General features: G+C 34.8%; 3 protein-coding genes across 4 annotated transcripts in view; 2 read left to right on the top strand and 1 right to left on the bottom strand.

Moving 5' to 3' along the window:
• LOC124407131 (diphthine methyltransferase) overlaps window positions 1-5,616 on the bottom strand; it is a 44,007-nt gene extending 38,391 nt beyond the window's left edge. The window contains exon 1 of the mRNA XM_046882979.1: window positions 5,527-5,616. The gene's annotated coding sequence lies outside the window, so the exon portion shown is untranslated. The remainder of the gene's footprint in view (window positions 1-5,526) is intronic.
• On the top strand, window positions 66-939 carry LOC124407449. Its single transcript, XM_046883571.1, has 2 exons — window positions 66-763; window positions 855-939. The coding sequence occupies exons 1-2, from the start codon at window positions 66-68 to the stop codon at window positions 937-939; spliced, it is 783 nt and encodes a 260-aa protein (XP_046739527.1).
• Window positions 5,617-7,648: 2,032 nt separating the features above from the next.
• Window positions 7,649-19,714, top strand: LOC124406933 (exocyst complex component 7). Of its 2 annotated transcripts, XM_046882620.1 has the most exons (6): window positions 7,653-7,983; window positions 9,175-9,716; window positions 13,284-13,835; window positions 14,421-14,673; window positions 17,013-17,279; window positions 19,048-19,704. In XM_046882620.1, exons 1-6 carry the CDS (start codon window positions 7,767-7,769, stop codon window positions 19,317-19,319), a joined length of 2,103 nt encoding a protein of 700 aa, XP_046738576.1. In that variant the 5' UTR covers window positions 7,653-7,766; the 3' UTR covers window positions 19,320-19,704. The 2 variants fall into 2 exon arrangements, with proteins under 2 accessions (XP_046738577.1, XP_046738576.1); XM_046882621.1 differs by lacking the exon at window positions 17,013-17,279 and having other exon boundaries at window positions 7,649-7,983; window positions 19,048-19,714.
• Window positions 19,715-21,380: the final 1,666 nt, after the last annotated feature.

The raw sequence follows: 21,380 nt of genomic DNA, 5'->3' as shown, positions 1-21,380 counted from the left end.
AAATGATCAATAAAATCAGTAAGGTCTTGCAATGTCCCAAAGTTGATTTACATACCGCGATAAACATGATCGATGGTGCTCTCGTTCAGTTACAAGTCTTCCGAGAATCCGGTTCCAAAAAATGCGTAGCAACTGCTAAAGAGATAGCTGAACAGTTGGACGTTTCGCAAACTTCACCCGAATCACGTACGCCACGGACGAAACGATTTTTCGATGACGAATCTCAAAGTGATGAACGATCAGGCGATCCAATGAAAAGGTTGGAAATTGAATTTTTCAACAAGTTATGCGATATAGCTGTATCAAGTTTACGGGAACGTTTCGTGATGACCAAAGACGCTTGCAAACCTTTTAGTATCATCCAAAACTCTAACAACTTTGTCCTATTGGATAGATCCCAACTTTTGAATGAATCACAGACTCTGGAAAATTTCCTGAGAGGAGAAGATGAAAACAGTCATATTGACGGTGGAGAGCTGGCCGAAGAACTGGAATCCTTGAAGGGTTACTTTTTAACATCTAAAATGGCCAACTTAAGGGCATACATGATGTTGTCGCACATTATTACCAGAAGTCTTGATGAAATATATCCAAACTTTATCGTGGCATCAAGGATTTTTCTAACATTACCCGTAACTCCCGCGTCAGGAGAAAGGACATTCTCAAAACTGAAGCTAATAAAAACTTATTTGCGTTCCACTATATGCCAAGACCGGCTGAATGACTTAGCTGCAATGTCAATTGAACATGAAATCAGCAGCAAGTTAGATTTTGCGTATATTATTTCCACTCTTGCAAACAAAAAGTCTCGCAGAGTGAAATTTTGAACTTTGAGTAGTCCAAAATTTACCCAGGGGGCCCGATTTTCAAGGGCCGCACGAGTCCTGCCGTAAGCTAGTGCCGGCGCTGCTTGTGATGCCATTACGATTGATCCAATAGTTTTCATGACTTAAAAAATACCTTATACTGTGCACGCTAATATTAGTAAAAAGAAAGGAAAGTTCGTCAGAGTAAAATTGAGACGAGCAATAGATACTGCTAACAAGAGACTCATCGAAAATTAGGAAAAAGAGGTTAGTTATATTTATCCTATGTTATTATTACGAATTTAATTATATTATTTTGATGTAACTGTTCGACAAAATATTTACTAGTTCAATAAAAACAAAAAGAAAAAATACTTTGCCGGTGAAATGAATGTCCATACCTTACCATCTTTCAGAATGAGAACTTAGTCAAACAAACATAACTTCGAAGGACGCGGAATAGTTGAACGCTAAAAAGTAAGTCAATGAATTAATTTTTTAAGGTATTGCAAGTTATGTTGCATTCCAAGCAAACTTGAAATGCAGTAGCACTTGTAATACTACGAAAACTTCAGTCCTATAATGCCCTGCCTAAAACATTATCGTGAGCACTCCATAAATACAAATAATTAGCAGTGGTAATTTTTGTGCAGCGTTTGTCACCCAAAAACTCAGAAGACATTTATCTCTGATATCATTTAGAACCAAACTATATATTTTACACACCATAAACAATTATACAATAAAATAGGTTATGTATTAATTTTTTAACGAATTTTTTTCCATTTAATTTTAAATCAAAAAGTCGACGTAATTTCTGAATTTTCAACTTAAGTGGAAATTTGAAGAAAACTGTCTCCGCCAGTTCTTAAAACCGATTTATACATGTAAGACGCTTAATACACTTTATACAATTATACGTTACAAAAATTAATCTATTCATTTCTTATACGGTTTTACTCTGTATACCTGGTTTATATATAATTACTAATGACATTCGAATGATATACAAATACAACAAAATCTTTTATATTGTTATTAGTACTTATGCTTTTGACGAGTAGTTTGATCACAAATCAGACATTTATATTAATGCAAGCCACGTAATTTGATTCGCGTAATGTTTGACTCAAAGTAGCGTAGTCAATTATCATTACTTTATGTATGGGATTGAGTAAAATTTGGAAGATCAAAGTTTCAATACGTGTTATTGATGAAATTGAACTTTCATTATAGTAATAATAACTGTAGTTTTGTTAAAGTAATCATGAGAATGAAATTGAATTATGTATCTTTAATAATGACTTGTATGCGAAATTGAAAACTTATACTGATTTGTAATAATGCATTATACAACGGTTTATGAAATCAGGTACCGGTTTTCATCTGCAGCAACAAAACCGACGATCCACACTTAACAGAATACGACTGTTCCAATTTTAATACGTAAGAAAAACCTACATCCAGTTCACTGAGTAAGTTGATCGCTTCAGTCGTCGCTGGGTGGTAGAAGCGAGACATCGGTTACGAATACAACAGTTTATCTGATTATAATATACACAATTCATCCAGGCATATGCATTTTAAGGTGCAACACGAATATTTCTGTGACAAAAGTTATACCTATATTATATAGGTCAGAGTTTACTAATCGGCTACCATATGGGAAAAATCTTGTCCTACTGTACTCGCAGTAAAAGGTGTTAACTATGTGAATCGAAACATCAGAAGGAAGACTGCAGTTGCAGACGCAACTTCTCAGGATCTGCAAAGATGACTTTTGCACTATTGCAGCAGTGCGTAAGGCAATTGGAGAACAAATAAAAAAGAGGTCGAATTTTAATCAACATTAACTTTAAAAAATGTACTATACTCCATAAAATTGCAGCCCAAGTTAATCCAATACTTTTCCAACTGCTTTTCTTGCGGAGTCAACTAAATCGAGGGAAATCCGGTAAACACGGAGGCTTCGCTGAAAAATGTACCCCATACATTTAGCGATCACGATAATTGTGGTCAGTGGTGCGGCTACAAGTCCACGGGAGACGATGTTGTTAGTGCAAACCTTTCATGGGAAACCTCTTTTCAATTCAAGTTTCAAACGTTCAATGTTAAAATTATTTGACCGTTTTGCTGCCAATGCCAGCAAACTAGCACACTGCACTTCGAGCCAATCTAATGAGAGTTTCAATAGCATTATCGCCAATAACCATCCCAAATCGCGATTCCATGCACGATCGGTATCACTTGACACAAGAATCGTGGCTGCAGTAAATCAAAAAAATATTGGTACCAAATATATTCTTGATGTAACTCTCCAAGCAAGTCTCTCGCCTGGGAAGGAAACATGAAAGTATAGGGACTAAAATACAAAAAATGAAAGGTTCAAGCAAATTCCAAACGGTCTATCGAGTACAAATGGAAAAGGCTTTTTGCAGAAAAAGCAAGATCCGCAAAAACTGCTACAACATCAAACGTATCAGATGGAAAGTGGACACAGTAATGGTTTAGATTTGATAGAAAATCTAACTTCAATTAATAAGTAATTTGTAAATGAAAATGTGTAATCATTATAATTACTAGATCAGCAGAATTGAAATAACTATTATGTAATCAGAACCATAGATTATGGCAGCTGCTGTGTACTAATTTTTTAATTGAAAACAACTGGTCTACACGAGGCATTTGAAATTTGCCGGGTGAAAATTACTTTGACATTTATTATGACCATTCATTTCGTTGAGACCATTCATTGAAGCTATTAATTATACAATTGATTATAGATTGCTGCATGGACCAAGAAGGGTTTGTTTCATTCCTACAGCATACCATGAAAAGGCATAACACCAGGAGCAGCTCAAGCCACTGGTTTGCACGTTTCAACTAGTGAAATGTATTTGAGGGATGTGAGGTTGAACACAGTGCCTGCCAGAACTGCATTTACAGATTTTATGCATTGTTTACAATCTCAAGTGTTCTTAGCTGTTCTTATCGACCACAACGCCTTTAGGTGATTATTCATTAGGTAGAATTTGTTAAGCTCAAAGAAAATTATACAATACTTACACATATTTGAATAATGATTGGCAGGTTTGATGTGCCAAGGATGTTATGACTAGCAGTCAATTTGAATAGAATTAACAAATTCATGATAGTTGAAAAAAGATTCGCTGACGCATTGTATGTTTATCAAGAAAAACTACCAGAACTTACTCAAGAAGCACTAGCTTCTGATTTGATCGACGTTAGTGACGTACAACACTATCAACGACGTGCAAGTACTGCAAAAATTAATACCGAGAGTCGGTGTCGATACATCTCTCATTACAAAATATATACAAAGCGTACTATGTATCTTGAAACCCGATTAGGCTGCTCAAGAAATTTCATGCATCAAATCCTCCTTGGATAAGTTCACTGAGGTCTCTAACCACATGAAAAATAAATTGTCTAAAGCTAGAATTAACGAAACATTGCTACAGAAAGCTTCTACAACTTGCGGCAACAAAGGCAAGCGTATTTTATTGGGAGAAGATATTGGAGGTTGAACCAGAGACCAAAAACAAAAAGATTATTGACAAACTAGTTCAGCAGCTTAGACAAACTTATATAGCATAGAGTTATATAATCATGTCTTGCTTCAAAAAGTCTGGTGGTGATTCTGCAATTTATTCAGAAATTTGTTTTGAAGATTACTATATTTTATACAGTTTCATACATTCATATGTACTGTGCAACGAACATATATTTGTCATTATACTTATTAGGCTAATAATTCACCAGTCTCATTAATTAATTAATTTGTATACGTCATTCATAAACGAATTGTAAAGGGTAGTGCTTTATTTGTGACAGTAGAATTCTCGAGCATTCGCCTCTACGCCATACAGACCACGTGATTTCGGCGACGCTACAGAATCCCTGCATGGTTACGAAACCTTGGTCAACTGCAAATCATTTTGAAATTCTAACATTGGATATCATTTCACGGACGTTGTCGACTCCAAACTTTATTGATGTATTTGGAATCCTCATAGCTTCATAGACATTACTCTAGTTTTTTGCCAGGATCTGTTGCGTTAATTTAACAATATTACTCGACTCAAGTCTTTAGAGGGTGAAATTTCGCTTACATGAAAATGCGTACTTTATCTATGATATGCTAAAAAAAGATTTTTTTCTATTTATAAGTCTTGTGCTGAAGCCACCTTAAACTACTTGCCAGAATAATAATCACAGAATTGTATACAATAGTTTTACCGATTTTTCATGTATAATGTTCACGACAGAAACCTTAAATCACATCTTATTGTTAGATTGATATTCCATTTATGTATCATATGGTCAGTAAGGATCAGTCCATGGGATTGCTGTTAGCTTTTCATTGAAATCTGAACATTTGATGTCGATCATAATTTCTATCTAGTTTTAAACGAATCCTATAGACTGATATTTGGATGAACAAAATATTTACATGAAAAGCAAATACGATGCCACAAAGACAATTGCCATTACAAATACATGAACAAAAAATGATTGTTTATGAGGTCAAAGAATGTCGTAATAAGAAAATGCTTTACTGATGATCTGTCCGATGCGGATTACCTGGGATTACCTCTTGCAGGATAAGCTTGGCTAGTTTAAGTTATCACTGTGTTAGGTTAGGTGGCTAATAACTGAAATTTCATCTATAGCACAGATGGAATTTTTTTGACAATACCTTGTATACGAAAAGTTTCAACCGTGACAATTTCATGCATCCAAGACGATTCGGAGGAAGATTGTTCAACAGGTTCCAAGTATCCGCTTAAATCAAGCGATGAAGTGCGACAACCCGAACTGAAAAGGCAAGGTACTACTCGCAGCAATCTAAAAGTAATATTTAAAATCGGATAGGAATGATAAACCACCAGGAACGAACTTGAATATTCACGATCGCAAGTAAGGTTGTATTACATTCTGCTTAACACGCCGCGTCATTCGAATTTCGAAGCGCCGAGAGGCTGTCGTCGTGGTTTCTCCTACTTCTCCTGTCGACTGCTTCACCGGCCATAGGCACATAAAATACGAGTAGAAAAGAAACAAAAGTTGAAAAAATAAAGTTAGCCACAGTGCATGCATCGATGAACATTACTAATCTCTGTACATCACAGACGTGCAAAATCATTTTCTGCTATCATTTGCTGGTGTTGAAAAAGCTTTGGAACGAAAAAAAATAGGAATAAATAGAGGTTAATAAAAAGAAAAGAATAGAACTGTAAATATTGTAAATACCGAAACTGTAAATAGTGTAAATAGTGTAGATATGGAAACGGACTTACGTTTCTAAATAAAATGTGATTATTAATACACGTATCACTATGATTTTACATTTGTGTTAGTATTTTTTCACTCGTAAAAATATCTAAGATTGCAATATTTGAATTTGAATCTACCGCTACTGCTAAATTGGCGAGTGGGGGGTCACTAACTCGTCGAAATTATACATGGGCGCTTTATGGGACCTTCCACTCGGCCTAATCCTCTTTGGCCCCCAGAAGTGTAGATGCGATCACCCAGTTGAATCTGCAAATCACCTGTTCTGGGAATGCCCTTACTTTAGTGTTCCAAGAGTTGAATTCAAACCCTTTTTCCAATAAAATAATATCGTTCCGGGTATTGATATCCAAATCTTCAGTCAACGTCCAAATGCTTTTCCTTACAAACCCACCTCGCGTAATATTAGTCCTGGCAGATTTCATTTCCAAAAAAAACATCAATCTATAATCTTTAATCATGGCACAGTAATCAACTAAGTCTATCTTGGATCTGTTTCAGTGTCTTGTGTTGTCACAACTAAAATTTTTTTTTTCTCTATATTTTTTTCCCTTTTTGTTAACTTTTTTTTATCTGTTTGAGACAACACCTTCAACCTCCCACCCAAACCAAAAGCCTTTCTACAACAGCTTCGAAGTGAGGAGAGACGACACCGTCAAATTTTATCCACTACGCAAGGAGAGTTCCATTGCTTTGAAACCACCGGATATACCGGGGGTAATTAAAGAGTACCTTGGCACATCCTCATGTGGGGTATGGCCAGAAGGAAGAAGAAGAAGAAGAATGCTACTGATTTTATATTATATTGATTATTTATCTTTTGCATTACGGTCTCATCTACCTCCCAAGTTATAGGGTGTGGTGTAGCTTGCTTTATAATGTGGCTCTAAGCTCGGTGTTTGCAACTAATGCAAACTAATGTTGTGTAGTATTTGAATATAATAGTATCAGTAAATTGGAATGATAAAATAATAATATTATGGTCTCCTATAATGTGAGGATCCTGTCATACGGTTTTTAGACTCCTGATTAATGATATTTGTTGTTATACCTCGTCAAGGGATATTCGAATGGTTAGGCAGTTTTCTTGAATGATTTAGTTACAGAATTCTCACTTTGGAGTTTGGTTAGTTGGTACTAATGTTAGGGAGTAGTTACAAACGATCAAACATACGACACAGATTTCTATGTATAATAGAGATCAGTGGTATGTATAACGTTTTGGTCGGATGTTACAACACATACATCCCACTTCATTTTCGTGATTCAATTTTGAGTCCAACTCTTAATTTGTCCGGAATTATCATTAGACGTCACAACCTGTGTGTATGTAAGACCGTGGCCTAGGCTGGCTACATTTGGCTACTTGTGCGCCGTTTTTGGCGACTTTCAATACTAATTATCTGGCAACCCTGGACTTAAAATATGTTAAGTGTCAAGCTATGGTGTCAAGCGTGTCAAGTGACAAGTGTTAGCACATCCTCCTCAGGGTGATAGTTAAACGGCAAAAAAGGAAAGACGGAGTGTCAAGTGCCTGCACACGAACACTTTGGATTCCAAGCTTTTTATTGTCACTGACGTCCAAGAAAAATAGCGTCAATTGGGAGGGTTGGTGGAAACTAGTTATCCTTTACATTTTAAATCATGCTTGACACGTCAGAACACAGGTTTGAAATCGAATGCAAACTAGAAGCTGAGGTTGCTGGTTTGTCTGCATTGAAGGCGGAGATTGATCGCAGTAAACGTGTCACTGGCGGTATCGTTGGGATTTTGTCATCCTTAGAGCAACGCCTTGCTAGACTCCAACGTACCATTTTACCAGTGTATACGGAGACTGGAAATCTTCAACGTCAACAACATGGTAAATCTTACAAACAAATTTCACCCTCAAAGAGTAATGCATCAGCTTTGGTTTTTTTTTGCTACAAGTGCTCGTCGGTGAGTTCTTTGACGCAAGCAAATGTCAACTACAACCTACCTGAAGTTTCTATTATTTGCATTTTTCCGCCTTTCGATCCATCATGTACCAGCAGTTTTAATTGATCAAACTTGATCAAAAAGAGGTCAAAGATCACAATTGTATATCAGTGCTACCCTCAGCCATAATCTTATAGGTAACATTTACAGTTTAGAAATGTTCATCATCGAATCTCAGAATTAGCAGCAACATAAGTTTTCAATGGAACTTGTTCGTTGTCAACACAACGAAGCTGACAATTAACTTTCCCAATAATAAAATTTATCCTGAACAAATTCTAATAACAAACACAGATATCAGTCTCAAGAAAAAGTTATTACTATTATCACATTCAAAATGCTTAAACCATCGTAGTTTTGATCTGAATCTAATAGTTTTGGGCCTCGCTGCTTGCTGACCTGATCCTGGTAAATTTAGAATAGAATATTCGAGAAACCTCACATATATCATATTATAGCATAGTTGTAATGCACAAAAATCTGTTATAACATTCAGACACAAATGTATTTTTGTGCAAACGAATCCAAAGGTATGACACATAAAGTAGGCGGATTCTAAAAGCAAGCAATAAAAGTTAATCAAAATTACCATTTTTTTTTCAACACACAAACATTCCAACATTTTATGTGCGAAGTATAAATACGATTTTATCGCTAATCTCTTACAAAATTAGGCCTTGAAGATACTTTTCAAGCAAAAAACGATTTTGAGAAATATGCTTCAAAAATACTAAAAATTAATTTTTCGGGGTCGTCTTTTTTTAATACTGAATGTAAAATTTGTTATTTTTTACCAAATGTAAGTTTCTAAAATTAGTATCACAATGGATTTTTAGGAAAAATTGCTACTCGCAATATTGCAGTTGACTGAAATTTAGTAAATTTCTATGAAGATAAACATACCCAAATTCTTCAAAGTCAACTTCAAAATTATTGCAGTACAATAATTTAGTTCTTCCTAAGTAAAATAAGCATTAAAAAATTCGAAACAAGTATTAGATTCATAATCATAATGTAGCCACAAGATAAAAGTAGGATTTTTAGTAATCGTGTTAACTCATAAATTTTATTTCAGACATAGAAAAAACGCTATCAATACTGGACCATGCTATTGGTTACTATGGCGTTTGCCAAGAGGTTGAATTGGCGATACGCAATGGACCTGCAAGTCCCGGTGGTTTGGATGCCTTCCTTGATGCCATGAATCGGTTACACAATGCACAACGATATTTCCAGAAAAATAATCCCAGTTCTGTTGAACTGGAGAACGTTTCAACAATGTTTACACTTGGTTCAGAATCCCTATATGCTGAGTTCAAAGATATTCTAGCACGTCAGAGCAAACCAGTGCTGCCCATCGCTTTACTCGATTTAATAACATCAGATGAAGATGCGAGTGGTGGTGAAGAGGCATACCAATCATTGTGCCAGTTGCCAGAAGGGGTCCTTGACGATTTAATCAAAATTGCGAACTGGCTTGAAGAAAGGGGTTACAGAAAACACGGACAAATTTATGCATCTGTTAGATCGGCTATTGTTCTGAGGTCTCTTCAACTTCTCAAGGAACATCAAAGGAGCGCCAGTGGTGGAAGTATTCATGCCACAAGTCCCATGCCTGTAAGATCAGTTACTTACCACTTACATAGAGAGGTTCTCTTAAAAGGACTTGTTCATCAATTGCAACTCGCCTACTTTATATGCGTAGCCAACATTGCAAAAATGTTACTAGCATGGTAGTCAGAGTGACCTTTGCGTAGAGGTTCGTAGTGGCACCATGATTCAGCCATTCTTAAAACACGAGAGGTTGTGATTTTATGGTAAGCAAGTTGAATTGCGCGTGCTACGAGCAGGCCCCCCCCCCCAAGTATGTGTACATAAAATTGCTTCAACGTTTCACTGATGAAAAAATAATTTTTATTCATTCATTTATTTATGGAAATAACTCTTTGCAATAAGAACAATACCTACACAACAATCTACATTTAACATTTCTCTTTCTTATGACTATGTAGAGCAACACAATACACACGACAATGTCCATTTTACATATCTCATTCTTATAACTATGTAGAAGCTAAGTCCGATTGGCCATAAAAACATATTAAGTTAATGGACAAACGTGAAATCAGCCAAAAGTCAGCAATTTGCCCTAGCAGTTAGTTCTTAAGGATGAAACGGTGCAGCCAAATAGTTTAAGCCTCTCCATTACTGATCTACAGCTAAAGTCTCCAGGGTAAATTGCAGCATAGAACTACTATAATGGTACGTCATAAAGTAAATAATCTGCATTTACCCTGTTTGGCCTAGAAAAAGATGTGACCGAGTACTTTTTATCATTGAAACTAAGGCCATTATCCCGGCACCAACGACAGACGCTGCTAATATTACTCCAGAGTTAGAAAGCGTCTAATTCAGAATTGACTGTTTTATTAATTTTGAAGTTGTCCTCGAACAGTAAGAAATTAGAACTGATATATCTTACGCCCAATATCATTAATCATAGTTAAAAACAACAGTAGCCCTAGATGAGACCTGTAGGGAACATCCGATGGCACATGAATTTTACTTATTAGGAAACTTTGAATTTCAATATGATGTTGAGTTTACTGAGCAGCAACTTGTGGTTCACCTTGTGAAAAGCTTTAACCATGTCGATATAGAGAACATCTGTCTGACCCTTTTCGACTAACCCCTTTACGATATGATTAAAGTATATAGCTAGATTACTAACAGTTAATCTCTGTGGCATAAAGCCATGCTGCTGAGGAATAATGTGAGTCCTTAGGCATAGAGAGAGTTTACACTCAACTGCTGCATAGAATACCTTGGCCAATAAATTCAGCTTAAAGATGAGACAGTAATTACCGACATTCTTCTTATCACCAGACTTATAAAGTTGAGACAAGAAGTCCGCTTTCCAGATGGTCCAGAATATCCCGTTGCTGAGAGACTTATTAAGAATAGTAAGAAGAGGCTGCAATTGCACAGAAGCATCGCACAGTTCCTAAGGAAAAGGGATATATCCCATTAGAGCCAACACTAGAATCAGGTTTAATCTTCTCAATGCAGCATTTAACTTCAGTAAAGTTAAGCCGCAGGTCAGATACACATAGGTTGTTACTGGAAAGAAATTTGGGATATATATAAAATGTTCTACATAGAAATTATCATTGTCAATCCCTTCCTCAGCCACACGATCAAACAAGCGTGTATAGCCTGGCATGTCATTAGCACTCTCATGGTTGTTCACATACTTCAATCAAACAACCACTAACATTATATTCGATACAAGCCTCTGGACTATCAATTGAAAATCCACATCCATAAAGAGTTTGCATCTACTGCAAGTTAGTTTAAACTTAGCGTAAAAAGAACCTAAACAAGTCATTTTGTACATCTTGTAGTTTTTTTTTCTTCTCACTAATATTTAGTTTCATTAAAAACATTGAATGTTTAAAAATTTAATTATTTGCTGCTAAATTAGGAGCATGAAATATTTTTCCATTATGACAACATCTCCCAGCATTACCATAGACTGAAGTAACATTTACTGTGAATTTTCTGGCATACTGTTGATAAGCAAAGCATATTGCATTATGTTCACAACTATTTGACAAATCAGGATAAAACTTTATACGATTTCCTTAGTGATGCATCATCTTACTCGAAAGGTGTAAATTACCTTAACTTCAGTAGAATCAAACATCATATACTTTAGATATTCAATATAGCAAATCACAAATTTCAGAACATCCCATAGTGTTGTTCTGTTGAGAGTACATCATTAAAATTATTTAATGATTAATCAATGTATTGAGTTAGTCGAAGTTTCAAAACAATCCTATCACTGGTTTTCATTTGTGGTACAAATGTCAACAAGAATATCTCAACTCTCTTTGGCAGTTTCACAACATTACAAAAATTAACAAAGTAAGACTGCAGAATTCCAAAAGATCTCTTCACTTATTTCTGGGTGAGATACGAACTATCACAAAACTATCAAAAATGAGTACGATCAAATCTGAATCCACTTCAGTTCTCAGATGTCAAATGTCTTATTAATTGAACAAGTTACCCAAGTAGAAAAATTTCCACATTGTCATCACAATAGCCCTAAAATTTTAGATTTTTTTTTTCTTTACTCAAGTAATTTGAGGTTTAGAAAATGATATGAAGTATCTGAATAAATTTTGTAACTTTGATATTTTCTGATAAGACATAATGCCCTGTGTCATCATTTGACGTGAAACCATGTGTGCTATGGATAATGCTACAAGTACTATATTGCAGTTAGAAAAGTTTCATTCGTTTTTTTATACCATAAGCGTGATACCGAATTTTCATTTGAGAAAAAAGTTGATCCACAGACTGTTTGCGCTAACAGAAACTACAAATATTACTAACTTCGCATTATCGTATTTCACATATATGCTCATGAGTAGAAAAAAATCATCTGGCCCACTTTCCCTATACGTTACTTCATTGTATCCTCATGGCTAATTTCTGTCACATTGAAGTACTGCGTCTCCCCCCCCCCCCCCTGGAAATTTTCAAATTCTTTCATGTCCTTCCCGAACCTTCCCTGGGATTCTTCCACCATATTCCACAACTCCACTTGCCTTCTAATTTGAAATGCAAAAATATTGCTCATAATTGTTGCATCTAAATGAGCATGTTTTCCTTGTGAGTCACCCCCAATCACAATTCAGAATCCGTGACTGATATAAGTTGCTCTTCAAGTTGTTAGAATCATGCAATTTTTGTGTAAGCCTATATTCACTTCAACCTTTTTGCAATGAATAATAGATATATACATATATCTGAGGTGGCTAAAGTTAGTAACGTCGATTGAATGAAACATCGAGAAAAAAAACAAAATCTTGCAACATTAGAATTGAGAATTGAGAGAATGTTATGAAAATAAAATCAAAACATTAACGTTGCTAACTTTAATACCATTATTTCGTCGACTTAATCACAAAACCTATACCACAAACCTACAAACTTCCACTCACTATTGCAGGATATTTACAATGATCAATAATTACGCCACGTAAATGCAGGCTTACACAAACACTACTTATTTTCGAATATATTTCACAAACAGCTGACAATATCAGGGTATTACACATCTATTTTTATTTAAAAGTTGACCATCATCTGAATCATTGACTAATATTGCAGAGAGCCAAATTTCCGAACAGGCATTCTCTGGCTGCACAGGAGAATGCTGGACGAAGAGCATCACGAAGGCTGCAGCATGTGCTGGAGAAAAAAGCTACCAAAATGTTATTCAAAGCCTCACAAACAACAGGATTAGGACTCTCTTTACCCTCGTCTCGACGATCACAGCCTCAGCTCTCTGGTTATGTAGCGGAAGATGCTGCGCCAGACGAGCAGGAAATGGAAAATTACCTATTGCTAGCTGCTGGTCTCCACAAACTTATGCAGGCTGAACGAGGTCTTCTTGCTCGTATACTGCCTCCAGCTTCGTGTCCACAGGTGCTAGAAGCTACTGTACGAGATGCAATGGACTTGGTAGCACATGACGGTGAAAGCATTGCTGCACGAGCCAAGAGATGTATCGCAAGACGTGATTTTTCTGCCGTCTTAGTTGTCTTTCCAATCCTCAAACATCTTAGTGAATTACGACCTGATTTGGAGAGAACTGTAGAAGGCTGTGACTATGCACTAAGGTCCAAATTTGCCTCGGTACTCAACACGTTAAATTCCACGGTGCGTCTAATATAAATGACTTTTAAGTAAGCTTCTAAAATTTTTTAGAGTAAAATTTTTTTTACTAGTATCACACAAGTGGAAATTACACCATTTTTTCCAACCGATTGAAATATGATGTGGTAGCCTTTAGTTCATTTCATGTGAGAATCTTATGGCAGAATAGTGAATTTTGCAATTGCTGTATAATTTGGCATGACTCCAGCTCTGGCATAATTTGCCATTGAAAAATATTTCTAATTTATTTCTTTCAATAAATAATCAACTAATACTATATGTATGACGTGATGATAGATGTTATGTCAGTAACAGTCAATAATAATAAATAATGGTTACTAATAATATCAATGGACGGTTTATAGTTCAGATGCAGTGGAGTAATATAGAAAATAATGTTGTATTGGCAATATTGGCAATAAATTTGGTATCTCAAATATTTGTGGGCGAAGTGGTGATTCAATAATAACAGTGATAGGGCCAATGATTCTAGTCTAATATTAAGGTATCTTTAATTATTAGCAGTCTCTAATTATTCTATTGTTAATGTGCTAGACCTAAAATGTAATATTTCTTGTTGACATTAAGGGTGCCAAAGCATTGGAGGATTTCGCCGAAAATGTACGAAATGATTCAGGCACTGCTTTACCTAAGGACGGAACAGTTGCCGAGAGTACCAGTAATGTTCTAGTCTTTTTGGAACATCTTGCTGAATGCGCTGATACAGCTGGAACTGTCTTAAAGCGTAGCACTGGTACGGAGTCTTCATATGGAAATGCATTGGCTTCATCGTCTCAGCAAGGAGAGGAAAACCAAAGAATACTACTTGGAGTATATATCAGTTAGTAATAGTTTCTTATTAAACTTATTCTGAGTTATTATTTATACTTTCAATCAATTACTTGAAATCAGGTCACTAGTAAATTGATAATCATTATTTCTACAATTGAGCGGATCTATGTCAGCCACTTGAAGTAAAGTATAAAAAATTGGTCGAAACCGAACTTTTTATAAAATTAAACATCCTGCTAGTTTCTGCTGCAGAAAAATTTTTCAAGGTGCCAGAATCAGAGAAATTTGAATTTTTTCGATTATAATTGACTCTGTTTCTTTGCATATACACAGATTATTTTTTGAGTTTAATTGGCTGCTATAGTTGAAGGGTTTCATCAAGTTTTTTAAATAAAAATTCACATACATTCCTTGATGTTTCTCCTGAAACTTTGCTAGAAGAAAAGTTTTGAGCGATCAACAGTTATAAAAAAAAAAGTTACTGGGGGTCCAAACATGTTCCGTGGGGCCCACATGGTCCACTTATTTTACAAACTTAAAAAGTTTTACGGTTGATGTTTGATCTCCACATGATATTTAGCCTGAGTACTTGAAGTGAGTGAATTTAACGTTCTATTACAAAATTCATTTCGTAAATATTCATTGGTCAAATATTGTCTTCAAGCGTGTGTGAATAGTGGTATCACTGAATATGATAATAGTTATCTCAACAAAATATATTCTTTCTTTTTTCTTGCAAATTGAAAGAACAATCCTAAATAATTTATATATGATTGTCCGCTTCTCAGAGCTTTCAAATCAGGAAATTTGATGTTTCATTGATGACACCCTGACACTGTAACGATGTATAAATTGCAAGTAGTAAGTTGAATCAAAAATGATTTTGAAACTGAAAATGTTGGCCTCATGCTCCATTTTCTTGATTAAGCCCATACGTATCTCGAGTTATCCTATCTTTAAGTCACTCGTATGAAATTTGTAAAATGAACCTTTGAACTCGCCCGATGAAATGTGATGAACTGAATTTCGTCCTATTGCATTTTGTAATCTGAAGCTTTCCCTTCAAAATTGTTTTTTTTCGATTGCTTAGCGATTTTTTCTTGCTAAATTTATTCTTTTTTCTTTATTCTTATGTCATAAGTAAAAAACCTTGGGTAATTCTAAGGCTGGAGGTAAGCATACAGTCGCTGCTTTTCGTTTGACTTTCAATATCTTTGGTATTAGAAAACACAGGAAAAATTCAAATATTGGCTTTTGAAGGAAAATCTCTATTCTTCAAAATGGTATGAATCACCATTTTTCCATAAGCTGTGTAAAGTTTAAATTTCAACCTCTGAATTTTAAGGGCCACCTTTGGAAAGTTGTTTTGCCAATGACGTTGACGGTAATTTTTGATGAAAGATTCAGAAAGGGAACAATCAGGTTCAATCTCATTTTTCTTCAAATGTCTGTACAGCTGTTTTTTCATTTGTTATGTAGGATCAAAGTTGTTTGGACACTATTTTTTTGTTATTAGATAATTTGGCAGGAAAAAATCGTAAATGAAATTTAAAGTAAAAAACTTGAAGGAAAAACTACAAGCTACGACACGACTATCTTGAAAATCTAAAAAAAAACCTGTACAACAAAGTCGAAGGTTCGCTTTACAAATTTAGCATGAGTGACTTTAAAGCTAAGGTCACTCGAGAAAAACTATGTATGCACTAAATGTAGAAAATGGAGCTTGAAGTCAAGATTTTTAACTTCACAATTATGTTTGATTCAATTTTCTACTTGCAAAAACGGGCAACGGGGAGAGGGACCCCTTCATTTTTTTAACTGAGTATTTCAAATATCAAATAGCTCAATTTACTTATGAAATCTAAATTTACTATTTTAGTGTAAAATGTGTTTTATTGTATTTATAAGAACGGCAGGGTGGCGACAAAATCAGGAGATTCGAAAATCTGGGAATTCTCAGGGAATTTTTGGGCTCTAGAAAACTTAAAAAAAAAAGCCTCAGGGAAATTCGTGAAACTCATGAACGCAAGGAAATATTATAGAAATATATCTGTTTTGTTTGCCAAAATCATTTCAATTATAATGATATTAATTAACATCAAATTAAATAATAATTCGTTTGAAATAGAACAAACAAATTTTCGATATACCTTTTGATGTAACATCTGCTTAATTTTATTACATCATTCTCTAGAAATTAACTTGAATACCATTTATACAACCATTTGTGAAGTACGATAACGGGTATTAATGGGAAAAAAATTCAAAAAATGTGCTCTGAAAATTGGGGATATCTCAGGAACTTTGTACTCCGGCTTCTATCACCACCCTGAATCTTGTTTGGATGAAAATTGACAAGATTTTTTTTGTCCACATTGCATGACACAGAAAAAGTTCTTGCACAACTTAATTTGGCTCTCGTGAACAGAAGTGATATGTCCTATTCTGACCCAGCATTACGAATGCTTTTCCGCTTAAACAATCACAACCATGTGATAAATGCATTGCATCGGAGCTCACTGATGGAGTTACTACTATTAGCTGAACCATCAGCTAAAACAACTTACCAGGATTTGTTGGCTCGGGACAAAATCAATTACGTCACAGCGACATTTGCCAAAGCAATTCCGCATCTTGAAATAACCGATGATTTGGGTAAGACTGAGCAAGTACATTTATGAAGTTGTTAAGTTAAGATGAACAGTCGTTCAGAATTCGAATAGGAAGATAGTACTACATACTTTCAAGCCTACTAGCAAACAGAAACTTTGTCTTTGATCAGGACAAATAGGCAAAGACGATAATAGTGGCTTCATTATATAATCTTTCGAGCTCCAGCTTTCAAGTTTAACTGGATATCTACCGTTGGGTGAGATTTTAATACTAAAACCAAAAATATCTTTGCCAAAACATGTGGCATTTCATAAATATTCTCAAATGTTCTAACAAAATCTATTTGAGAAACCCTGGTGAAAATAATCTCCACAACATTTTAAGAAAATACGGAAAAATAGAAAATTATAGAAAATCGTTTGTCATAGGCACTTATTATTTTTTTACATCTCTCATAGCAAACGCTGCAATATTATATCAAATTGCAATAATCAACAATCACCTACACAAAATACAAAATCGACTACTCCAAACAGTTGAAATAAAAATGTGAATTTTGATAAATGAGTATGAACTTCTATGAAAAATTATGATAATCGACAGTTTTCTCGAGCAAAATAAAACCATCAACTGATCATAAAAATGAATGTAAAATTCTGTGCACTCTTGTAGAATTGTACGAATTTATACAAAAATCAAAGAAATTGAATAGCAGCAGTTATCCTTTTACACAGATAATTGTAAAAAAAATCGTAAAGTTTCACAAGTCTTCGTGAAATCTACGACTTGAAAACGTAGAAATTCTTTTTTGTGGAATGTTGTAGAAAAACATCTCTTTTTAAGAATGATTTTCTATGACATTACAAATGTGAAAAATGGATGTGAATAATGAAAACAATGCACTACCAATCTTCAACCAAAGCTAGATATTGCATCTTATCAATCTGTCATATATTTTTCAACTCACCTTGTTTTAACAGGTGAGTGTAATGTAAGAAAAAACATCAGTTGTTTGTTTTAGACTGTTACGATACTCTACAAAAATTATTGCCATTTTAACAAGTGACGTACGAAAAATGATCGCTAATCAATTTTTATAATTATTTCTACAACTATGTCTGTCGAACCACAATATTCTACGAAAAATTTATGCAAAAATGACCATCGTGTTCCAAATTCCCGAGAAATCGTGGATTTCTTGTCAACTATAAAAACAAATAATTCGAAATCAAAGGTACTGAAACTGAATGCCAATTAACATTTGTAGGCAAACTATATATGGCTAGAACAGTGTAGCCTTCGAAATGGGCCTGGGTTTAATTCTCAGCATTCCCGTTAATTTCGCTCAATTTTTCTCAAAATTACCAGTAATTTCCGATTAAAATAAAACGCTCACAATCAATGATTCATCTTTGTACTAGGATTGTGCGATTAATCCATTAATCGTGGAATTTGATCAATTGATTTTTCAAATAATCGATTAATCGCAGGCTTTGATCAAGTGTTGTTCCAATTGATCGATTATTTGATTGCTTGAAAAATAAGTAAGCGGAAACCGGTTAGTCTGAAGAACTGGTTGTTCGATCAATTGGAAAATCACTCAATCGATGGATCAATCAATTGAAGAAATAATTAAATGAAATAAATGACTAAACGATTAATCGCACAGCCCTAATACTTAGTTAAAGGTACTATTAAATAATTATTATCGTAAAAATTTGACATTACAAAAACAGGGTGCCTTATGAATACATCCTAATACGTATGTACAAATATTTCTTGCGATCCAAATTGTAAATTTTGTTTACAGATTTGGGGTCCAAAGTCATAAAAGAACGATTCGCAGGGTTTACGAGGGAATTCGAAGAAACTGCCAAGTGTCAGCGTTTATATTCGGTTCCAGATGCCCGACTCCGGGATGAGTTACGTCACGCCTTACGACAATCATTACTGCCATTGTACAGTACATTTTATGCTAAATATCGCAGTATCCCATTCTCCAAAAATCCTGCAAAACATGCTAAATATTCGCCGGAACAAGTTACTTCCGTCATAGGAACATTTTTTGATACCGCTGCATAACTGAATGAAACAGCTATTCCAATATGCAATAGTTGACATAAAAAATCCTAAAATGTATCAATTTCCTTTGAAAATAAAGTCGTCCAAGCAATATAATATTCGGGAAAGAGTGTATTAGTTTACTTACAAAAAATTCGACTTTAAACTGTAATCATCCATGGCAAATCAATCCACAACGTAGTTGACTACTCACTCTACTAGAGATTTAATATTCTTCTATGGTCGTTTCGAGCTTTTGAGGGTATCATTATTAAATTTTTACATTATTACAGTGTTTTTTCTGTTATTTTCAGGTATCACTTAAGAGTCTCGAACACCTAAAATAAAACAAGCAGTGCTGTGCCCATGATTAAATATCGTTTTTCTAGATCTGGGAATTCGAAACTTTCGATGTTCATCACAATTAGTACTATTTAGGAATTTTATGAAAACTTTTCTGATATGATTAGTAACGTTACGATTTACGAATTGTAAACTTTAGCGCTAATTGATCACTTGGGGTGAATATCACTCCAAACGATTTTCAAATTCTTTGTAGAGTTCAGGAATGGACTTTCATAATGTTTTGCTCTAAATCAATTCTAGAAAAAAACAGTTTTTTCCGTGAAAAACACAATTTTTTTCGTTACCTTAACTTTGCCGATGTTTTACGATATTTAAACAATCAAAACAATACCTAGATTTTTTTTTCTAACTCATAGTTGAAGCAGGATATCACATTTTGGGGTAAAATTAACCCTGTGTGACCGTTATGCGATTCTACTGAAGTGTGACCAATTAGGATAAAAACACCTCTGTTCGAAGTCAATCAGGCCAATGCGATATAGAGCGTTCTAAACTTTTCTAGCCATAGCTCAAGTATGTTATCTCAACAGCTTACTTCTCTTACACTTTCGTTCAGTTCTAGAATCAGTTTTACTCTTATCAGAACTTGCTTTTGATGTGTGGAATTATGGTATAAGCCTATTTTAATGACAAACTAATTTTTCGAAACTGGCCCTTGCCAGTTCAACAATACTTGCTTGATTTTAAATTCCTTGATGCAAATAATGACAACGATTATACGATATTTAAATTTGTAAATGAAATAATCTAAAACTTTTTACTCTTTTAGCTTAAATTAACTAATATAATTGATGTATTTTTTAAACACCTATCGTCGATGATAAAGTCAGAATCCTTCACACATCTTTTGAATCAACTGCACTTCACTGAAAACAGCCTTCATGTGCAAACAGATAATTATGATTATACTGCAAAATATTGATTTAACACATCTTATAACATAGGTACATATTTACAAAGTATGTATTTTTTTCTACGATTTCAAAAATTTGAAAAATTTTGACAATGTACTTTCAACATTCACTATACAGGGTGAGTCGCTTCAAGTATCGAAAATGGGAGGGGCTTAGTAGACGCGAAGGCACATCCCTTTAGCCAATCAACAGGATGAAATTGTGGTAAGCGGTACTAGTTGGACGATTGATAATCAAAGATAGTTCATCAGATGAGGGATCCTTGAAACATTTATTCCGAAATCTATTAAAAATAAAAACGTTACCTCAATTAGTCGTTGTTGAGACTTTTTTCTATAACAAGAAATTAGATATCCTTCGCCCGTCATGATCACAGTCTGACGCAATTGCTTTGACCGTTTATTCGCTGAAGGGATGTGCCTTCGCGTCTAGTCAGTCCCTCTCATTCTCGATACTTAAAACGACTCTCCCGGTATAAATAATGTTACCATTGCTAAGTGACTGATGGATTCTAAAGTGGAGTAGAACTTCGACTAGCGGAGGAGATTGTGACCACAAGCGTCCAGGAATAATAAAATCCACAGATAATTGGAATGCGATGCATAAGCTCCTGAAATTTGAAAAATAGTTAATAATTGACTCTGCAAGTATCCAAAACGGTAACGCATGAATAAAAAAATATTATCCATAACCATTCCATCATCGCTATATCACTAAAAAGATATAAAATTTATATTTACACACTGGCTTAAGAAGTCTCCCAGTACTCCTCCCCCCCGCCCACCCACCAACCCTTATGTGT

This window comes from Diprion similis, chromosome 6 (assembly GCF_021155765.1).
Source record: "Diprion similis isolate iyDipSimi1 chromosome 6, iyDipSimi1.1, whole genome shotgun sequence".
Taxonomy (NCBI): domain Eukaryota; kingdom Metazoa; phylum Arthropoda; class Insecta; order Hymenoptera; family Diprionidae; genus Diprion; species Diprion similis.
Note: the sequence above shows the minus strand (reverse complement) of the source record. Positions and strands in the feature narration are given on the sequence as shown.

Bases quoted from the DNA above. Each gene is read 5' to 3' on its own strand.
- LOC124407449 (XM_046883571.1), top strand. From the start codon at position 66: ATGATCGATGGTGCTCTCGTTCAGTTACAAGTCTTCCGAGAATCCGGT. The intron at 764-854 runs GTTAGATTTTGC...AAATTTACCCAG, and splicing joins GAACATGAAATCAGCAGCAA to GGGGCCCGATTTTCAAGGGC.
- LOC124406933 (XM_046882620.1), top strand. From the start codon at position 7,767: ATGCTTGACACGTCAGAACACAGGTTTGAAATCGAATGCAAACTAGAA. The intron at 9,717-13,283 runs GTAAGATCAGTT...CTAATATTGCAG, and splicing joins ATGCCACAAGTCCCATGCCT to AGAGCCAAATTTCCGAACAG. The intron at 14,674-17,012 runs GTTAGTAATAGT...TGCATGACACAG, and splicing joins ACTACTTGGAGTATATATCA to AAAAAGTTCTTGCACAACTT.